At 41.3% G+C, this 22,887-nt stretch overlaps 1 protein-coding gene across 1 annotated transcript in view; it reads right to left on the bottom strand.

Moving 5' to 3' along the window:
* The window catches only part of atrn (attractin), a gene marked incomplete at its 5' end in the record, with an annotated part of 94,986 nt that overhangs the window by 58,283 nt on the left and 13,816 nt on the right, over positions 1 to 22,887 (bottom strand). Inside the window, 12 exons of the mRNA XM_071543121.1 lie at positions 1,317 to 1,411; positions 2,866 to 2,918; positions 3,720 to 3,813; positions 5,606 to 5,743; positions 6,267 to 6,512; positions 8,277 to 8,462; positions 9,278 to 9,497; positions 12,046 to 12,227; positions 12,893 to 13,031; positions 14,558 to 14,679; positions 17,723 to 17,946; positions 22,555 to 22,639. Of these exons, the coding sequence (XP_071399222.1) occupies positions 1,317 to 1,411; positions 2,866 to 2,918; positions 3,720 to 3,813; positions 5,606 to 5,743; positions 6,267 to 6,512; positions 8,277 to 8,462; positions 9,278 to 9,497; positions 12,046 to 12,227; positions 12,893 to 13,031; positions 14,558 to 14,679; positions 17,723 to 17,946; positions 22,555 to 22,639 (1,784 nt within the window). The remainder of the gene's footprint in view (positions 1 to 1,316; positions 1,412 to 2,865; positions 2,919 to 3,719; positions 3,814 to 5,605; positions 5,744 to 6,266; positions 6,513 to 8,276; positions 8,463 to 9,277; positions 9,498 to 12,045; positions 12,228 to 12,892; positions 13,032 to 14,557; positions 14,680 to 17,722; positions 17,947 to 22,554; positions 22,640 to 22,887) is intronic.

Genomic DNA, 22,887 nt, shown 5'->3' with positions numbered 1-22,887 from the left:
AAGATAATTATAAACTATAATGATACATTGTTGCTCAAGCATTCACACTACAATTATATCTGTAATAAGTTCCTCAGCAAACAAAGCCGTCCAAATTCTCCCGCCCCCTTCTTTCTTACAACTTCAATTTGATTGGTTGAAAATGTTTTATCATGGTCTCTGAATCCTAATAAAAAATAATAAATAAATAAAAATTGGTCTGACATTGAACCAAAAATATAGTTATAGTTTTGGATGTTTTTATAGTTAGTGCTCTAGTGGGAACACAGACATTCCATTTACTTGGAACAATTTAAATCTTTGTAGTTATCTTTACTTTGGAAAACCTCCAGTCAATGCATCACAACTGGACTTGGCTCCCCTCATTAAAAAAAAATTGCTAAAATCCTTCCAGTCAGGAAAGTTTACAGCATTTGAAGTGACTCATCCCCCTGAACACCTCTATTCTGCAGGTTTGTCTCATTTGAATTAGGTGCTGATATTGTCTGCCAGCAAATTTCAATCAGAAATATGTTGAAATACAGAAGCAAGACACCATGAGAATGCAGTTTTCCTTCTGACTTCTGCAGAGGAGGGATCTAGACCTAGTTCTGCCTCGGACGTCACTTGCTGAAAGCTTTGTCAGGGAAAAAAAATCCCATCTGGCATATTTAATCAGATCCTTGTAATTCAGCTTCATCTCCAGACGCTACAGCCAGGTAAACAAGACTGGACAAGGCTTCGTTTTCCGGGGAAAACATCTGTGACACTGCCTGGGTGCCGGTGTAGTTCATGTTAAGCCATCACACTTCAATCTGCTTTCTTTCCTGTCTATCCGTGCTGCGGGGCACAGGAAATTTTGTTGAGTGAACTTTCTGTTTTTCAGTATTGTTATGATAACATGCCACTGAATTGTTTTGTCGGCTCTGCTGACTGGGTCTTAACGGAGCCAGCGGGGCAAGTCTTCTCTTCATTATGGTTGATGGTTTGTTTATGTTCGATCAGTTTGTTTTGTTGCTCTTATTTTACACCACTTTGTAATATTGTGAAGAAAAATGCTGTATAAATAGTTTTGAATTCTTACAATGGCCATTATTATTATGATTACTACTGTTATTACTGGTGCTATTATCGTCATTATTATCATTATAAAAATGACAAATAAACCACTGGAGAAGAATCATAGGGCGGAAATTGAGAGTCGCTTGACAGAAAACAACAAAAAAAAAAAAAAAACTTCATCACCACCATCGCCTCATGCTGACTTTACAATCTTTAATCCTAATAAAAGCGAGACAGATGCTGTGTCGGTGGGGCGTTCGGTGTCGGCTACATACCTCCTCAGGCGTGGCCACAAAGTTGATGGCGGTGTAGTAGCGGTCGTCCTCCTGTGACAGGCTGAAGGTGAACTGGTAGTCGATGAGGAGCGTGTCTGTTTGAAGTGTCAGAGCCGGGGGAGTGGGTGGTGGTGGGGGGGGGATTACAAAAGAAGAAGAATAGCTCGCTCAGTCTAGTTTGAAAGTCACACAAGAACATGTTTCCACACAGCGCTCAGGGCAGGAAATTACCCGACTCTCCCGAGCATTTTCCATTTCAAACTTCCATACACACTTTGTGGGCCTCAATTTCTTGAATGGATTTGAAGATTTTGGTGGGTGTTCTCTATGATGAAGGTCGGCAGTGGCTGGGTAATACGGCTGTCTGCTAGCCTGCATCAAGCTACAGCTGAAGATCACTGTTTGAAACTACAAATAGCGAAATAAAAGAAATGTCAGCGGGTTTTGCGGTGTAGGCCCCCAAGTTATGGAATGGCTTACCTGAGACTATTAGAAGGTTGTCACTGAGTTTAAATCACAGTTGAAAACATACTTTTTTAAACTCGCTTTTTCCCAATTGTTTTATTCTCCTTCTCTGTTGGCTTTTATTATTTTAGTGTATTTTTATGCTAATTCTTGTATTTATTTCATGTCATTGTTTTAATCTTTTGGTGTCCAGCATTTTGTAACTTTGTTAAGAAAAGTGCTATATAAATAAATTATTATTAGAAAATGGGCAGTACAAGGCCAATCATGTGTATCAGAAGAGGACCGAAAGACTTTTTTCATACGTTTCAGTCTTTTTTGTCCAATTCCTAAACAGTTTTTAATTCATTTCCATACTTAACCAGACTAGGAAGACTTTTTTTTGCTGGCAGATTCCAAAATTCACCGACCACTTCTCAGGCTTGTTTCTAAAAACTAGGTGTAAAATTACCACCAGCCACCAACGAAACTTTCAACTTTGGCTGGTAAGTTTGTCTACTCTACCAGCCACTTTGGCAGGTAACTAACCATCATTTAGAAGTCCTACTCTATTCTTAAAAATAAAGAAAAAAGAAAAAAAAAAGATAGTTGGGCAAAGAGGACATCAAAGTTATTTTCATTAGCTGGTTTGAAAGACCTATTTTCCTACCTATATTATATCCCCGTTTCATCACAGTTGAGTTGACAAGTATAATGATGACAGGAGACTTTGTAATTGCTGTGTGGACTTAAGAGCAACGGCACTGCAATCTGTCCCCGGTGAAATGACTGTCATCACGGCACAGATGAGAGAAAGACAGGGCTTCAAAAAGCCCCCACGTTCTTCTGCAATTTAGTTTCATCTGCATCTCACAATTGATTCCTTCCTACCTGCCACTCACGCTCGTTCAAAAAAGCTGCGTCTCCTCTAGCTGTTGTGGCTTTAAACATCAAACTACCTGAGACCTACTTTGATTTAAGAGCCATGTAACTGCCTTAGTATTGACCTGAACAAGGAGGAAGAGTCAGGCCTGACAATGATTTCTTAGTGTGATTCCCCCACCCCCCACCCCCAATTGAAGTTGGTAATTGGAATTCCACTTACAGTAGCATGTTCCTTTGAGGGGGTTGCCTTGGTAACGGTTCTCCACTTCACACCTGAAAGCAAGAGGCGGAGAAAAGGCGACAGCAAATGGGACAAAGATGGTGGAAAGAGAGAAAGAAGGGGAGACGTGAACGAGGAGGATTTAATTGTGGGTAAAAACTACGCTGGGCAGCAATCCATGCGTCACGCAGCGGGCTGAGGAGCCACGCGGTCGACAGCGCCGCGGGCCCTGACCTTCAGTCAACTGGAGTCAGAGGCACCGCGGCGAAAGGAAAATAGAGAAAGAAGAATGAAAGACCGAGGCCTGGCGGTGCTGAGAGACATATCTGTCTGCATAGTCGCTGCCGGATAAACACCTGATGTCTATAAGAAGTCGACTTTCCAGAAATTTAAGGGCAAAAAAAACCAGCCTTATTTTCAGATTGGCGACCATGTAATTTTGCCGGTATTATCACAGGCTTTGAGAAGTCATGAAGCCCTTGGTCAGTAACAGTAAACGTCTCATTTCCTCACAAATGATGCAGACCCTCTCTCGGCCAATCAGTAACAAATATGTCACCTTGTTTTGATATGCATCACTCTCCCAAGTTTCATCAAAATCCAATCAGCGATGTCTGAGATATTGCATGCGATGGACGGACGAATTAACAAACGAGCGAACAAAGACTGATCCACCTCCCTCCCCCTCACCCCTGATTTCATTGTAGGGGACAAAAATATTCCAGTTACAAGGTTTGCCGGCAACAGACATACTGTATGGTAACATAGCAGAAGGAAGTGGGGGCATAAAAAAAACAAAGGGAAGAAGACAGCGGGACAGAGGAGTGTGATACAACGGCTCCTGGGAGACTCACAGGTGGCAGCGGTCCCCTTTGATGCCCTTGGTGGTGCAGAAGCACTTTCCGTTGTTGGGGTTGCACATGCTGGCGTGGCCGTTGCACTTGCAGGCTGCAAAAAACAAAAACAACAACAACAACAAAAAACACATCAGTTTTAGAATGAGCAGCAAGAAAAGCAACTTCATATGCTTTATAAATGTAACTACTGCTACCATATTACCACACAGCTACAGAAAGCTCTACCAGTACTGCTGAATACTGAACACAGGTTTATTTAGTTTCCATTCTAGCAAGATTTCACGACCAGTAATGTTGATACATTTTGACTGCGGCTAATTGGCTAAAAATCTCTATTTGAGCGTAGTTAGCTCCAATTAGAACACAAATTTAGATGATTAGGGTAAACAAAAAAAAACACCTAAAAAAAAAAAAAGATAGTTGGATCTTTCTTTCACGATTTTGTCAGTTTTGTTTTATTCACCATTACATTAGGACTCCTCCCTGCTTTATGTTTTATGAACTCCATTTTGTCTTAACACTAATTTTTCATGACAAATGTTCCTAAGTGTTCTTGCTGCATCTTGTTCTACTCTGAAAGAGCTTTGACTTCTAATTCCAGGATGAAACATGCTTTGTCACCATTTTCTCATTCACTGTGACAAATAGAGATGTTAAGGGCAGAGCTCTTCTACTAATTTAGCAAACAATTTAAATAATTTAAAAACTTAACACAGTCTGTTAAGTGTTTTCTTTTATTTTCATAGAAACGAAAACTGAAGTGTTATGAGGACATAGGTCTGCATGACTGGGCTGATTTCTCATCAATCACATACCAAGAAACCACAGCATTGTTAAGACCTCTACAACTGAATTTAAGACTTAAAATGCTTTATGTAACTGTATCCAATATCTTTTATGGCCTTAAGTTTGGATAATATGATTTATGACATTTTAAGACCTGCAGACAGCCTGTTACAGATAGTGCCAAATTAAAATATCTATTATGTTTGTTCATTTTGAGGTGTGATGTTTTTAAGTCCCTTGGGATTTTTATCTCACCTGCACAAATTTGTACTATTCCCCTCTTGTGCCGTTTTTATCTTTGGAGTTTATTGCTTTTCACTTCCTGCCTCTGGGTTTTATCACTGTGCAAATAAATTAAAGTGACTGTCTGACAAATCTACACCAGCTGCGAAATATGCAGCTACCTGCAAAGCAATGAGGGACAGCTAGTTACAATTTTATCCTCATGTGGATATGTGTTTGCTTGATTACTTGCTTGTAAGTTGAGATGTATTGATAATGTGCTTTGCACTTATGCTTTGGCAATTTAAGAAAGATCTTACTGTGCTCATAACACATCAAGAAATTGAATTGATAGACTGACTGTCACTATTAGCTGTAAAGTAAATCTTTACTATCACCGAGGGGCAATTTGCTGTACAACCAGGAGTCAGCAAAACAAGAAAAAGAAAAAGCGAGAAACATACTGACAAGCTGAACAAAGCTATGTAGAAAGACCAATAAACTGACTGTCACTGTTAGCTATAAAACAGAGTACATTTTTAATATTCTGGAGGGACATTTTGCTTTACAGCTCGGTATCAGCAAAAACACAAAACATACAGCATGGCTGTAATATATTGGCAAGCTAAATGAACCTGTCGAAGGAATGGCTGATTGATTGACTGATTTATTGTTTGATTGACTGACTGTCAGTATTAGCTGTAGAGCAGAGTAAATCTTTAACATCCCGGAGAAGCACTTTGCTTTACATCTAGGAATTAGGAAAAAGGCTGAACACAAAACATAACTGTGAAATACCAACAAGTCAAATTAAGCTATTTAGAAAGACTGATTGATTCATGTATTGATTGACTGATTGACCCGTGGCTACTCACGCTGGCAGCTGCCCCCGTTGGTGGGATCGCCATAGAAACCGGAGATGCAGCTCTCGCAGTGTCGCCCAGTTGTCAGGTCCTCACACTTCTCACACACACTCTCGTTGACACACTGGCTGTGACCGTTACACTGACAAGCTGCCAAACAGCAGAGAGCATACAATGGACATATCAACATCGTACAATGGAAAAAATATTATTTTTAATACACAGACCCAGGCTCAAACAGCTAGAGAATTTTGAGTATGTGTGTACACAGAGAGTGATATCTACAGTCTGTTATATCACACAAATTCCTGTAGAATTACATGATCCTGATTTTCTCTAGAACTACCAGATTTATTTAGCAGGCATGTAAGATTTACTACACTACTATCAACCAAAACGATCAGTCCCAAGAGCCACTCCACTTCATTGCTCGGTATTTGTGAAGTGTTTTTCACTTTGTTATCATAAATTAGTGAAAAAATCCCTATGAGTGGTCCAGCATCTGCAATCCTTTTGGGAGCTAAAAAATTGAACGAATAACAAAAATTGCACTTGAGATGCTTTCAATATTTCACTCAAGATTTAAGTGCAAATACTTAAAAAAATATGAATAGTTTCAAAAATCTCAGTCTCTCCAAAATCTCTCCAAAACGAACAGCTAACTGATCCCCACCTGGACAGTGGATGAAGGACCAGTTGTATTTGGCTTCGTTGGGGCACATGCTGGCGTTGAGGGCGGGCTGGGGGCTGGAGGGCAGGCCGGGCAGCGTGGAGGGGGCGGGGACCGAGGTCTGGAACGGGCCGCGGTACGAGCCCTCGATGCACTGACCCTTCCCTGTGTTACTGGGGTCGGTGCACCACCCACAGCCCGGCTGGTCCAGACACTGGCCACAGGTTCTGTAGCCAGAACAGTTCTCCGCTGCAGCACACACACACACATCATAGCACCAGTGAGAAACCATGCAATAGACAGATACCTTTGTTTTTAGACTGTAGTTGCTGATAGCTGATATTTTGTCATGCAAAGAAAGTGTTCAGTGTTATCCTGCAGAATTCTATTATTGGCAGGATGGAAAAGCCTCGCAAACACATTTTAGACCATTATGAGACACTAAAACTGTCCACTGAAACCCAGACTAATGAAATTCTTTTAGGGTTAGCGGGGTTAAACTGTGATCAGGGAGGAACCTCTATCATATATCGGAGGTGGATGATACTGACTGGCCGATAGGGCTGAACAATTAATCGAAATTTTATCGAAATCGCAATATGGCCTACTGCAATTTTCAAATCGCAGGAGGCGCAATATTTGTTAAAGGTGAAATGTGTCAAAATACCATTTTAAATTAAATATTGTCATGCTGCAGAGATGTCCTGGCCTACACATCATATTCTACAGACTTCAGAAAACATCTTTGGTACAGATCCCCGCAAAAATCACACCATAATCATTTTAATACGTTTTTCAATGAAAATGAGAATAATGATGTAAAAATTATCATTCCCTCTAATATCGCAAATCATATCGCAATTGCAATATCAGTCAAAATAATCGCAATTAGATATTTTTTCAAAATCGTTCAGCCCTACTGGCCGATATCCAATATTTAGTAAAAGGCCAATATCAGCAAGCCCAATATATCTGCAAACTGATATACCAGTCTAACCCTAGTATTTACCAATACACAGGATGTAACCCTGCTATCAAATCAGGGTGAGCGTCCATGTAGATGAGTGATGGGTGAGAGCTGAATTACACCCAGGACACCTCCAGAAAACTCAACAGTAAATTCTGGCATCCCAGAACCATCCGTTCACTATACCTGCTCTCTGTAGGCATTAGCCTAAACTTTAATTCCTACCTCTCACCCCTCTAGGGATTTGCCTGCCCATGGCTGTAAGTAACAATTTGTTCTTAATTGACCTGCCAGGCCAAATATATTAAAATTGTTCTCTGCTGCACTCTACACAAACAAAGTACGAGCTGCAGATGATGTTACCAAACTATTAAATTAGATTATTAATCCCCATCTCCACTGCTGGAGGGGCCTTTCACCATGCCGTAGTTTAACGTGCTTGGTTAAATGAAGGTTGAAAAACAAGCATTCAAAGATGCTCTTCTGAATACTCATGATTCTCCAGAAAATCATGGTTATTTATAAAGTTGTCTTTATGTGGTTGTTTTAAGTCTGATGAACATCAGTATATATGCTTGAGTGGTTGAGTACATTAACTGTAATTGGAGCATTATGGTGTGTGTACTTCATATCTATGTTGGATTTTTGTGTGGAGTGTTCCTGCTTTCATTGGTTACGCCACATGAATCGTGCCTAGGAGGGTTTTAGATGTGCATGCAGCAACTGCTGTTTAATCCAAGGCTTAAGTAATAATTTGAAACATTTTCATATAAATACATGTTTGTTAGCATGAGCAGTGATAGCCACCATGGCTGAGCAGACAAAGAAAAGAGCGCCACCTACAGAAACTCAAATTATATCAATAGAAAATCCAAGGAAAAAGACGTCACAGTACTGGATACACCGTTTGATTGCCAAGTGAACACACCACAGCACTGACTGCTTAGTACCATAGATGCATATATATATAAAAAAACAAAACAAAAACATGAATCTCGCAGCTTGAAACTTGCAAAGAGGGAGACAAACAAGACGATATATCTTACGTGGACAGCTGTTCATGGTGTACCACTCCATACACTGTCCGAAGGGGAAGGAAGCCACGTAGGCGTTGGAGTCGACGCACTGCTTCATGTTGCTGCACCACATGCACTCAGAGCTGCTGCTGGTGCATTCGCTGCAGGTGGCCCGCATGGCACAGGGCGTCCGGCACTGCTTAGCGCTGTGGTTGGCTGAGGAAAAGTTTAAAGAAATGATGTGAAAAGCCCCTTACAGCACCATGAGCGCCTAACTCTGGTAGTGCAACACGGGGAATTGAACCCGCAACCCTGAAGGTGTTGCTGACATGTTCTGCCACGATGAACAAGGCATTACCAGATCTGGGTCAAATAGTATCTGAAAATAAATCTTATTGTTTGGGAGTAGCAGATTGGTGGGATTTACTGCCTGAGGACGATACAGAGAGAAAGAAAATGTTATTAAATTGACTTTCCGATATTTTCTGGCACTCACTGTATTGTCCAGCATAGCAAAACACACCCAAATTTTTAGGCTAAAATAAGAAGTATCTGCAGATACTATTTGGCCCGAGTCTGGGCATTACCACCAATGTGTTCACCCATCAATTATATTTTGCATGCTGTGTGTGTGCGGGTGTGTTTCTGTGCATTAGGACATAATGGAATTACACTGATAACGACCATATGCTGAAAATCATTTGTTTCTGATTGCTGCTGGCATAAAGAAAACACTGAAACTCATTTTTGTGAAGGTGGCCTTTTAAATTACTCCTTTTACATTTTCGCTTTTAGGCATTTACCTGACATTTTTCGGTAACTCTTCACAATAGCCTTATTCCAGTGTGCTAACCTGAGTATCAACCTATAGGAAAGTATTGTAAGTACTCAATATTCCCGTGTATGTACTGTGTTTGCACAACACATCACAATTTTGCCAGATTTGGTTAAGTTCTTCCTATAGGTCAACACACAGGTTAATACACTGGAGTAAGTGTCCCTTTGCCTTTCATTCATCGTTCTGAACCAACCTGGACGTTCACAAAGGCTGCCGTTGACCGGGTTGATGCAGGTCTGGGCCTTGAGGCCGCTGGGCGCCGGCTCGGCCAGGTAGCCACAGAACCCGGCGTCGCTGGGCTCGCCGGGCAGCCACTGCAGGGTGGTGTTGGTGAAGGGAGACATGTCCTCCCAGCACCAGTAGGACACGTTGATTTTCCTGAGTCCCACCCAGGGCGTCACCGAGGCCTTGTACTGCAAACACACACCAGCGGGCCACATTAATAACACGTTTTCCATTTTGAGATGCAACACTTTGCAGATCTGAATTTCTTCACTGGAGTTGACATTTTCAGTGGTGTTCAATTTGATGAATGCTGATAGTGGTTGGGCAATATGACACATTTACTCTATAGCTGAAGACTGATGTGTCACACATTTGATTTAAAAATCAATGTAAATAACAGATTTTGAAATAAAATTTTATTTCCCATAAATCACAACTTTGGCTGGGTTGCAAGCAACAAAATTTGTGCACGAGGAGGTTTGTTGTCAGAGGAATTCTTCTCCTGTACTGACACAAATTCCCCTGGCCAGGCTGAGTGGCAATAAAAGGAACTTTACTTCACTTGACTTGATAGGCTGTGTTATCCATCCCATCTCTAATCAATCGCCATGCCGTTGCAGTAGTAGTAAACAAAGAGAGCTCGATCTCTTGCAGACATCGGTCGAATTACTGTTTCCAAGGGATTTAATTGCCTTTCTGGGATTGATTGATCCTGTCTGGAAATAGTTGAAACTACCCAACAGCACAAACGGCATCAATATAACACAAGAAGACTTGAGCATGATTCACAGTCTTTGTGACTGTGTACACTTGAGAGTCTCATTCTTGATCTGCTGGATTTCCAGAGCTTGTAGCCTATTTTGAAATTTCTGTTCCTGGGTGACTGCTGATCAAATGCATGAAAAAAGGGAGGCTGCAAGCTACAGTTAACGCTGCACTAGACAACTTTGCATGTTGGTGGCTCCAAATGGCAGTGTGAGGTTACTCTTTGAAAACTATGTGAACTTCAGTACCCACAACTCATGGAGTGTAAAGTCAGTAAAATGCACACGGCACACTCATGTTTACCAACCAGCCGGTCTGTGATGCTTTACACCAAAGGAAACCAAAGGGATGAGAGAGGAAAAATACAATGTTGCTGCTCACTGCTCAGGAGACAGTTTGGATTTCTCTTCTAAGTTTCGATCCTTCACTTCCTGCAGGCGCAGAAGATTTCCCGTGAGTGACCGCCATAATTTAATTTGGACAAATAGACCAAATCTATGGGATTTCAATTAGTTTTCAATTAGTTAGGGCACTCTCCTCTGTTGCAGCCCCACTTTGTGATCCAGACTGATGTGTATTTGTCACATAAAAATCTTGCCTTGTTTATTCTAACAGAACATATGCAATTTGGTGGATCCTCAGCACTTTACAGGACCATGAGTGCACACATGTTTGCATGGATGGCCTTAGTGAGGAACAGAATCGCGTCCCTGGCAGTATTTGTGCAGAGCAAGACGGTAGAGCTTCACATGTGCAATGCATTGACACATTGGGGCTGTGCAATACTTCAAACTCTTCACTGACCTCAAGTGTGGACACACTAAAACATTTAGATAGATTTAGCTGTAATTAGGCCATTCATTTCCCACTGAGCAAAAGACGTGATTTCAACGTCGCGTCTATGCTTTAGCTCTCATATAGCCCAGGATCATTACGGCTATGTATAGACCTATTTTAGACCAAGCAGTAAATACATTATTACAATGAATAAACATCTGTAAATACCAAAAATATGCACCAGAGAAGTCCTGTAGACTAGCCTACAAGATAATTATCTCAGCACAAGAAGTAATTTCAACATTGCGTCTATGCGTAGCTCTCATATAGTCCAGGATAATATTGTCTATGTATAGACATCTAATAAACTTTCACTTTTCAACCCCATTTAAACTTAATTTAGCCTAGACGGCTATGGCCATTTAGACGTGTTTTAAACGTCTAATCAACGTAAAATTGCTCAGTGGGTTAGATCCCAAAATACTTTTTTCCCCCCGCAGTGGCTTTGTCAAAGAATTCCAACCGTAAAAATGTGAGACACCAACTTCAATGCCTAATTAATTCAGGAAATGTGATGGTGTGCACCCCTAAATCAGCCATGGGGGGCTTCTCTGGCCACTTGAAATGATGTTTTAGGGGGAGTATGTTTTGTATTACAAACCCTTTGCTTAAAAGAAGTCAAGCTGATATGAAAGTGAGAATTATGGCACTGTTGATCAATAAGCTGCACTTTAATATCTTTTTAGGGTCATTTTTTTCTACCCATAATCTTGGATTCATGAAATTAACCCCTGCTAATTTCCACCAAGACCCAAATCCAGCCCTGATTGATTTAAGGCTGGACTTACATTACATTTACATTTATATTTCTAAGTTTTGAGCCAACACTATTAACTGGCGAGACTTACAATGACTGCAACATTGAAATGTAATGTGAAATGCTGTATCTTCATCCCCATTTATTTAGCTGCTGTATTATTTTTAAATGTTTGGTTGTTGTAATCTTCTGGCGGTAATTCCCCAGTTTTATCTTCACGACTCTCTATGTGTCTTATGTCTTATCTACATCCTATTCTCTGCTGCTGTGGAGACCCAATTTCCCCACGGGGATCATTAAGGCTTCATCTAATCTAAATCTAATCAAATATAATAATTAATACCCAGTCCCCCTCCCCCTTCTCGCTTCCTGCTTACCACCACGCTCATAATCTGCAGCTCCTTCAGGACAAAGTCCACCTTCTTCTGCGTGGTGAGGGAGGCCAGCACGGCGTTGTGGCTCCTGCAGGCCAGCTTGGCGTTGTCGTAGGAGTCCTTGGCTGTGATGAACTTCAGACAGGAGTTTCCCACCAGGTGCCAGCTTTCACCGCACACGTTCTCTGAAACCCAGAGAGAGAGAGAGAGAAGGGATGACTGGTCGGTGCTGAGAGACTCCCACAGACAGTTCAACTGTATGTTTTTGAAACGTGTGATATAAGTCTATGAATATGAAATCAATTACCATTTACATATAAATGTAAATAGTAATTGGACAATGAGGTATTATGCATATGGATGTATTCATCATGGATTACAGCTGTTGTTTGGCGTGTGTTGTGAGATGCTTATTTGCATTAAGGGATGTATTAAAGGGAGCTATTTATTTGACGTGTGTGTGTGTGTGTCTGTGTGTGTATGTATACATACATAAATACATACATAAATACATACATATACATACAGAGTTTCTGTACATTTTCCATTTCAAAATCCCATAATTTTTCAGACCTAATTTTGTAACTGGATTTGAAGATTTTGATCAGTATTCAATATAATGTATTTGCCAATTATGGCTGGGCACCATGTCTAAACTAGGCCATATCATTCTATAGTGGAATTGTCTATGCATGTATGTGTGTGTATGTGTGTGTATGTGTTAATGTCTGCCTGCATTTGTGTGTGTGTGTATGTGATTAATTTATGTCTATCCCTGCATGCGTGTACGTGATGCTAATTTGCCGGCGCTATGCTGATTTAATTTCCATTTTCTAACGGCCACAATCACCTGGCAGTGAGATGCATTCCTGGTTGCGAGGTTCCCACTGGCAGTTCTGGTCCACCGCGCAGCTCTTGCAGCTGGTTTTCTTGTTGCAGACGTAGGAGGGGTTGTCCTTGGGGCAAACTTCATACTCCGCTATGGCCCCCTGGGAAGAGAAAACACGGTAAATACCAGGCATCAACTCTTAGGACTCGCGGTACCAAGTTATTACATTTCATGCTCCATAAATGACACTCGTTCATGCGGCACTTAATGAAATGTTATTTCATTACGAATGGAATGCACAAGAATTTCATTAAGACGACCCAAGTCTTTTTAAGTTTATGAGATTTTCGGTGAAAAAGATGAAAGCGTTTGTGCCATACATAATGAGAAACAATCTTATTATATCTGCAATGAAAAATAATTTCTTTGTGAAGACTTAATTATCTAAGTTGAAAAAGATGTTGTGGATATTTAGCACAGGCAGGTGTGAATTGAAAACCCACAGAGGGAGTCTGGAACGAGGAACCGATTATCAACATAGTTATAGTTAGGGAGGCTGCCTGTAACTGGAAGATTATAGCTTCAGTCCCAATGTGCCTCCATCAACACCTGTGTTTTTTGTTTAAGTTTTCCACGTTTCACAAAGCCATCACACACTGGAAGTATGGCTAGCATTTTTTCTTTTTTTTTAAGCTTCTGATGGGTTTTGAATCTCTTCAGCTCTACCTCAACAAATAATGAATGCATAACAGACAAACACTTGAAGGCAAAAACAATATAGAACTCCGTTAAAGGCAATCATTTTACACCCTATTCTTTTTGATGTTAGACTGAAAGGGGGAGGATGCAGAAGAATTGAGGCGAAAAATTCTGTTATCACTATGTGAGAGGGCAATTGCATGCAGGTCTAGCATCCTACACTCTGATATCAAACCAGCTAAACCCCACCGACCAGGGAATGTTGACACCATTATCACATGATTTATGCTAGTGTTGGAATATGGACAATTTTAGGAAAGCACTTATTTCATGTACTTTCAGAACCAATTCCTTCAGTTAAGCGATGTCAAAAAACATCTGAGTGTTTCTGGCAAAAGTGGCTCCTCACACTTTCCACCAAAAGTGTTCGCTCTTGCTTGACAAACGAGTCCAGTCATGGTTTCTCCTACAAATGAATCTTTTCGGAGCCAACCTGCCTGAAACAGTTTTCCTTAGAACTGGCTTCAAATGAAGAGTTTTAGCATCAAATACTCTAAAAATGCTGTTTCAGAGAATTTGATGAGTATTGGTTCCACTGGAGCATTTTAGTGTCACATCGTCTCGATGCTGTATCAGAGGCTTTTCCACAGCATCAAGAAACATTTCTGAAAAACAACTTTAAAATTGATTCACTCTGCTCTCTACCTCCTCCCATGGTGCCTTTTGGCGAAAGAAGACCAAAGAATACCTAGCAAACCAGTTTTGAATCTTAAAATTTATATTGAATCAAGTGCTGCTTGGCGGATTGGACGCGTGCCAAAATGAGGAGCGGACCTTAGCGATTTGGGAAAAAAGAAACTTAAATCATGTTTTAAGAGATATGAATGTTTGCCAGTGAGCGAGGAGACATTAAGGTGCCAGGTTCTGACAGGCGGTTGGATGTGACGACCCCTCTCCCCGCCTGGCAGCCTGGCCCAGCTCTCTTACCGTGGCAGAGGTGCAGTTGCTTCCCAGAGAAACGCACTGGACTGAACACCACTGGCAGCCGTTGGTGTTGGCAGTGCAGCTGTAGCAGTCTGTATACTGGTCACACCTCTCCGTATCAGCATCTGCAAATAAAGTATACATGAAGAGTTTCGGTCCAGCTGAGAACTGAGATATCCGCTATTTGAAGTGGAAGAAAATGATGCTCACTCTTAGAAAATGATTGCTGGCAAAGTAAAGGTACATTATTCATAATTCATGTTCTGTGTCGTATATATATATATATATATATAGATATAGATATATAAGTCTACTGCCCATAGCATGTCTTGCACTGTAACTGTTCATGTCATTGCTCCTAGGAATTAAGTCCACGCTCTATAGAATAGGGCTGCAACTAACGATTATTTTCATTGTCGATTAATCTGTTGATTATTTTCTCGATTAATCAATTAGTTGTTTGGTCTATAAAATGTCAGAAAATGGTGAAAAATGGCGATCAGTGTTTCCCAAAGCCCAAGATGATGTCCTCAAATATCTTGTTTTGTCCACAACCCAAAGATATTCAGTTTACTGTCATAGAGGAGTAAAGAAACCAGAAAATATTCACATTTAAGAAGCTGGAATCAGAGAATTTTGACTTATTTTTCTGAAAAAACTATTCAAACCGATTGATTATCAAAATTGTTATAGGCGATTAATTTAATAGTTGAGAACTAATCGATTAATCGTTGCAGCTCTACTATAGAACGCATTTCTTGATTTTCATTCTACCCAGTCGAACCATCCCATGGTACACTGCTGGAACATTTATGTCATGCTGTTTGAAAGCACATAATGCTGAATACAGATATATAGAGTCACATTTACAGTCTATTGACCAGAGTACATCTTGCACTGTCCTTCTGTATTATATGCAAGCCCCTGTTGTCCTTGTACTGTGCAACACTGGGTTGTCAATATGTCTCTGCAGCAAATTCCTGTATGTTTATTTTATTTTGTGATGCAAGTTTTTTTTTTCCCCCCCTAGTGACGCTCATGCACTGCCCTCTGTATGATCGATGTGCCTTTTTTATTCTGCCCATGAACAGTCCCGGGCACCGTCCTTAACAAGGTAATGTGAGAATAAATCGTTCTGATATGAAATCTTGTTACCGAGGAAAACACTAAATAGGGCAGCCTCACCGCCCACTACGTCAGTTTAGCTTGTCAACCCCGAGGCTAGATAAGACTGTCAAACTGGAAGCACAATGTGGTGACATACTGTTGGAGTTAAGGGGCCAGCAGACACAGATAATAAGAGAGGTGGTGCGTTGCAGCGAGCGAAGGGGGAGATACTGGGGCCAAAGAAAAAAAACTACATTTCAATGAGAGGAGACATGATGAGCAAGGCAAGGTGCTCTCTGTGCTCTCTTGAATGTGTTCATTTTAGATTTAAGCAGCTTCTTTTTATCCTATTGTCAATATTATCTGCTTTAAGCGCTCCATCACTGTAAGCATACTTGAATAAATACATGAACTACAACCTATAACATGTCCGGCTTATGTTTTGTGTTATCATATTTAGCCTTTAACAGTGATTTTAAAAAGTGTGTGACTGGTGAATTTCCCATCACTGAAAACAGACTTATTCCAACTTCTTCACCTTACATGATCATTCCATGGTCTTTGGGATATTAAAAGGACATTGTGGCTCCAACCATTACACTGATGGTTGTTTGCATTCATGTTGATCTAGGAATTCAAGTTTTTTCTACTATTGCACTCAATTCATTCCTCATAAGTGCTTCACCTAAAAGCCTAAAAATGGAAAAGTAGAAAATGTATTTAGTTCCTGTACATTTATTGTGCATGACAATTTAAGTAATTGTACTTCTGCAATGAACCGCAGATAGCTGCGCTCCTGGCTGGGAGGACGGGTCACAGTTCCACCTCTCCTCTCAGCAGGAAGAGCTTTCTACTGGGGAAACTGGGGCAGGACGTCAACACAGACATAGCAGAGGCCTCCCTGGTATTAAATCTGCCTGAAAGATATTCCGGTGCGCAGGTTTCATCTCCCGGCGCTTCTGTAGATGCCGACCCTGGAAAATGAGACCAGCCGTGTTGGGGAACCGGAGGATTTTTTTCCCACAACCGTGACAAATGGCAAACGGCAGACGAAAAAGAATTCTCGGCGGGGGGGGGGGGCCGGCCGTCCCTGATGGTTACCTCTTCCTCTACTCCCAACACACACACTCACGCACATGTGCACACACACGCATCCCTAGACAAGGCACTGATTCTTGAGAACTGGGACAAACCAGGTCTTAATTTTGAAGAAAAAAAACCTAAAGTTAAGAAATCTAATCAGATGTTTATAGAACACGTTCTGAGCTATCAAGCTGTCTCTCGGTGCAAACTCCTGATTTTACAATTTTTTCATTACTTTGTGTCAACACCATCAGACAATAAAAACATGCTATTCTGATTTTCTTCCTCTCAAAATATCCCCTTCTGTTTCTCATTTACATAGCTGCATATATGTGCAATTAAATTCCTTTTTTTTTAGTATATCCCTGTTAGTGAGAAAAACGGTGAGAAAATGATGCTTATTTTAAGTATACAGGTTAATGAAAGATGAAGGTGTTGACACAACACATTATCACATATGTGCTCTACACAGGACTTGTTTCCCCCTGCTGCCTGCTGCCTCTGAACCCTACTTAAAATGCATACATTACACAAATCTTTACATTATAAAGGGGTGTTGACATATCAAGGTTGTGACAGCAGTAATATCAACACAATAGGTCTAAATGATCAAAAAGCAGCATACTTATACACACACACACACACACAAGCACACGCATGTGTACACACACACCCTGGTGACACATATTTGCTATTTTCAATCTCTGACTTGCAAGACTGCATCGGCAGCCTGTGACAAACAAGCTATTTCAGACAGTCTATGCATCTCATCGGACGTCACGCTGCTGTGAATGCAGATGAGGGCTGCAGAGAACCAAGGAGAAACAGCGAGACAGGGAAAAGCTCCCGTGTTCAATTTACGCAGCGGATGAACACCGGGGCTGGATTTCAACACGACGGGAGAGGTGGTGTGAAGCGGGTGAGGGGGGGGCGGGGTTGTTGGGGCGGAGGGGGGGGGCTGGTCGGGGTTTCACCTACATGATCTGGTATTACAGGAGGCCGGGAGCTGCTGCGGCTCCTGAGCGTCGGGGCTGCTCTCCCAGGGCAGGCAGGACCCTTGGGTGCCGTTCCAGATGCAGCGGATCCCCGGCCAGGCCTGGCTGCACGACACAGCGCTGGAGAAGGCCGAGCAGCTGGGCGAGGTGTACATCAGGACGTCGCTCAGCAGCAGGCTGTTGAAGCCCCCGAACACATACATCACACTGTAAGACAAGAGAGGCGAGGGGAAGAGACAGGGAGAGAGAGGGGAAGAGACAGGGAGAGAGAGAGAGAGAGAGAGAGAGAGAGATGTTAAACCAAAGGGCTTTGCAAATCCGATCCGGCAGAGCAGGTACAAGCCAACAGGAGGGCGAGGTGAGAACAAGGTGAGAAGAGGGAAGGGATACATGAAAGACAGGAAATAAGACAAGTCGATTTCTGCCCAGCAATCTTCCCAGGTTTCGACCCCCTCTGCACTGTGAGCACTGGAGGAGCTTAGTCAGACTAGTCTTCCCCTCCTCCTGGGCTTCCACCCCCCTCGCGAGTCCATTAAATCCCCTACAAGCGCTCCCTTCCTGTGCGGATGGACCTGACAGAGCCCCCTGCTGAGTGTGTGTGTATGTGTGTGTGTGTGTGTGTGTGTGTGCGAGGTGGAAGCCAGGTCCGGGGCATCTCTGAACATCTCTCTCCACTGGCCTTTGTGCAGCTGCTGGGATTAGTGTGTGACTGTGAGTGTGTGTGTGTGTGTGTGTGTGTGTGTGTGTGTGTGTTGGTGGCGGCTGGACGGGGAGGATGGACAATTTGCACCAATCTGATCAAAACCCTCCTCGGATCAGAGAGAGCTCACTTCAAACCGCTCGTTCTGGACGTCCCGCTGAGCGGAGGGATCAGGAGGAGGCACACGGGAGGGGAAGAGGAGGAGAAGGTGAACGGTTTTGCAGGGTCTACGTGTGGCTCGCCGCTACTACCCATGATGCTCTCCTTCTAATTTAAAAGCTGCGAGTCATCACGGAGAGGATGACTGAGACAGTTGAAGGGCGTATTAAGTGAGGATCTGTATGGTCTGCTCTCCATAGAAGGTATTGCACTCTCCCCTCTCTGAATAAATGAACGGATGGATGAGTCAGGGTTTCCCACACCCACTTGGATATCAAATTCAATGACTTTCAAGGCCTTGTTTGGTGAAATTCAAGACTCAAAACTGCCATGTTTTGGGGTTAGATCTAATCAAAATAAAGGGATTGGAAGCACCTTACTTGTGTAACGTCAAAATATGTATTAAAGCTTTATTAAAAAAAGCTTTATTAAAGCTTCAAAAGCTCATAAATGCTCTTCCTCAGAAAACACTGAGCTCAAAACATATTCTCCATGCTTATAGCCTATATACAGTATGTTCACCTGCTCATTATGCGCTGTTGTTCATTTATTCACTTTTGAAGATTTAATAAATATTTTGACGTTGCACTTCTAATCCATTTAGTTTGATTATATCCTGTGCAACTTTGGAAGCCCTTTTTCTCCCCACTGTTTTTGACGTGGATATTTGGGGTTAGATATATAGATATGGGTCAAGATTAAATTGTTTTTTTCACTCATGATCTTGTCAAGAAATCCTGGTGAAAGCACTGATTTTAAAGCTGCTGCTGCACAAATCTCCATCCCAGGGTTTTCCTCAGGTTGTGAAGTGTTGATCCCGGGATGGAGAGAAGTCCAGAGAGCTTATTGATGTATCTGGGTGCTTTATTTTAGTAAAAAATCAAATACTTTCAAGGCCATCCTTTCATTTTTGAAAAACGTTATTTTAGCCTTGTTTGATTTTTCTCAAATCCAAAAACTTTGAAGGATTTTCAGCACCGGTGGGAACACTGATGAATACGTGCAGTACGATGTACATGTTCTACAGTCCACAGTGTGTGTTGGTCTGTGTGTGTTGGTCTGTGCCTGTGCACTGGATGAGCTCCAGAATTAATCAATCAATCAATCCGTCAGCAAAAGGATCAAACTGTTAATCAATTTTATATGCAGAGGGATATGTATTGTGTACCCAGCTAATTCAGTATCATCTTTTAAATAACTTCTAAAACCGCATTTTTATAGACTTACTTTCATGTAATTGTTTTTTGATCTTGAAAACTTTTAATCTCGTGTTGTTTCTTTTGTTGTTTATCTCATTTGGTTTTTCTTTTACCCCATTTTCTCGTCATTGTGTTTCCTATTTTTATCTCCCCATTATGTATTTAATGATTCTTGTTTTCATGCCTTTCTGTAAAGCACTTTGTAAACTATAAATGCAGCTTATTATTATTATTGCTGTGAGTACTGTCTTGTCCCCTTGCACTACACATGAGGCCCTGCTGTCCCTGTATGTGTCAGTATGTACTGTGAAACTCTGCACAGTTGTAAAAAATATCTTTGCACCAACATCACCAAGACAAATGAGAATGTATCGTATCTGGTGATTAAAGCAATAGTCCACTTAGTTTTAACATGGGGGGTAATTCGGCTCTTAAAACCTCTTCCTCCCTGCCGCCCCCACCACTGGGTCCATCATTACAAACGCAGGTTGCACGGCCAAGCTTTGTTCAAACCCACAGAACTATATTTTAAATTCTAGTCAAGATAACAAGTTTTCCAAAGACACCAAATATGTCATGCTGAATTACAGGGAAACATGTATAAAATGATGCACAAACATCTAGATTTTTTTCCATTTGATGTAATGGTGCAGCCATAAAAACATGGCATCTTGTATTTGAATACTCACTCAGTGTAAGCGGCTAGAGTACTTCAAGAAAGAGTTGGAACGATCAGATACAGAATATGGATGTGGCATTGTTGTACAGTTAGGAATTTTTTTTTGTTCTTCGAACTTTTAAGCTACTTAAGGGAAAATTTAAGGGTAAAGTCAGGTAAAGTCAGGGTACAAGGGGTTAACCGGCATGAAAACCAGAATATAAACTACTCACAAAGATCGGATGCAGCTGGACGAGTTTGTAGCGTTCGGATTTTTACTTCCCATTCATATGAATGAAGCCACGAAAACAGCCTGAAAGCTACATCTGATCTTAGTGAGTAGTTTATATTCTGTTTTTCCATGGCAGTCAAGTGCTGAATAACCCCCATGTTAAAACTAAGTGGAATATTGCTTTAAGGCAATTCTGAATTTGAAGAATGAATGAATGAATGAATGAACAAACCCTCTATTGCCCCTGAGGAAAAAAAAAGGCATCATTGGTGAGGATCGACTCAAACCGAGGCGGTGAATCATGTTGGTATTTGATACCTTCTCTACAACAGGATGTATAATTTAATATGGATCGATGTGCCTTGCTCTGTTGGCGGTGCAGATAATGCTTACCGATGACTCATCCCTTCTGGTCGCAGCACTATGCTTATCACAATCTATTCATATCGCAGCCTAATACTGACACGTCACGCATGAACGCACAAAGGACTTTTCTTTCAAAAAGGTAGCAGTGAGGTGTGGAAGTTTCCAGGTATGCTGTCTGTCAGGTGTCTCGTCAATGCGTCAATGCCCTTTTCCCCCGGCCCCATGCTGCCATACAGTTCATGTTAGGGTTAATTAGGGTTAAGGGTCAACTCATTTGATTCAAGATGTGGATTTTCTTCAGAATTCAAATACTGGAAATCTTTTTTCACATTCAATAATTCCCACATTCCATCTATAGGGAAATTAGAATCAAGGCTCTGGACTAGGACTGCAGAACGAATCCTGTATGATCATATGAATAAAAATGAATGGAATAACACAGACAGTATTTGCACAAAAGAGGAGTAAAATAAGTTTGTTCTTGAAAATCATCACAACTAGTAATAGTGATCACAACTTCTAGATCAAAATAACGGGGATTATATTTTTATCCTGCATCTTTATTCTATGGTATGTGAACTGCTGTTTTGAACTGTGTGAAATTGAAATGTAACGGACCACAAACCTGGTGAGTGTGTGTCCTTCATAAACCTCCTGATCAAAGATTTGAAGGATTTCATTCCAATATTACGACATGTTGATTTTGGAGAAAACTTTGCTATGTGAAATAATAATGATAATGAATAATGTTCTTTACTTTCTTGGGAGCGATCATTTTCTAAGATTAGGTGTCATCTTTCCAACCAAATGGTGGGTATTTCAGTTTGGAATGCATCTTGTTGTTTATTTGCAACAGACCTCATGCTGAGTGTATGCAGTTTGTGCCTGCAGCCATGTTCCAAGAGCACAAATGTGATCATGAATATGAACAACTAGGAAAAGAAGCAGGGAAACTGTAATCTCCCATTAGAAATAACAGGGGAGCTGAAAACACCCATAACACAAAACTCATGAAAAAGAAAAATCCCCATAAATGACAAACCTTCTGACCTTTACAGGAAAATTGGTACATGTCCATATTAAGATCAGACGCACTCACATGCTTGCTTGCTAAAACATATGGCATTTCATGGAGGCTTTTATTCAAAGCGCCTTTAAGTACCATGACTTCATACATTTTTTAACATGTGTGGCCCTCGTGGGGATGGAACCCTTAACCCTGGCAGTGCTGGTACCATGCTTTACCTGTTAGCCTATATAAGAACACAACAAATTAAAATGAAAACATGAAGGCAAGGCCAAAGTTTTATGAACTTGCTTTTTAAGTAATGATGCTCTTTTTCTTTCTTATTTTAGTATTTTTAACCACTTTAAACACTTTCTTTTTAATACGCTTCCCATCTTTTATCCTCTTGTTAGATACTTAACTGTTCTTGTTATGACATTTTGCAAAGCACTTTGTAAACTCTGCTTTTTACATAAGTGCTACATAAATTACTACCTGTCACTGAAGACTGCAGAGTGCCCAAAGCGGTTGACATCGTGGTGGAGGTCTGGTCTGGGCAGCACCGTCCACTCGTCACACGCTGGAAAATCACAGAAGAAAAGACAGACAGGGGTCAAACTCTTGACCTGCTTCCACATATTAAATCATACGTCTTCAAACAATGGCAAATTCGACTGACACGCAGTGGGTTGTTAGCGAGACCTTTAACAGCTTTCAAACCTGTGACAACCAATGTGTCAGTCTCTGGAAAAGTGTCCTTGACCGAGACACCAGACTCTGACTGACTGTTGACTGCTCCAGGAGTGACAGTCCTGCCTATGAATCCTT

This window comes from Centroberyx affinis, unplaced genomic scaffold (genome assembly GCF_046629955.1).
Source record: "Centroberyx affinis isolate AG114_WGS23_722 - 3 ecotype Tasmania unplaced genomic scaffold, CSIRO-AGI_Caff_v1 ptg004228l_1, whole genome shotgun sequence".
NCBI lineage: Eukaryota > Metazoa > Chordata > Actinopteri > Beryciformes > Berycidae > Centroberyx > Centroberyx affinis.
Note: the sequence above shows the minus strand (reverse complement) of the source record. Positions and strands in the feature narration are given on the sequence as shown.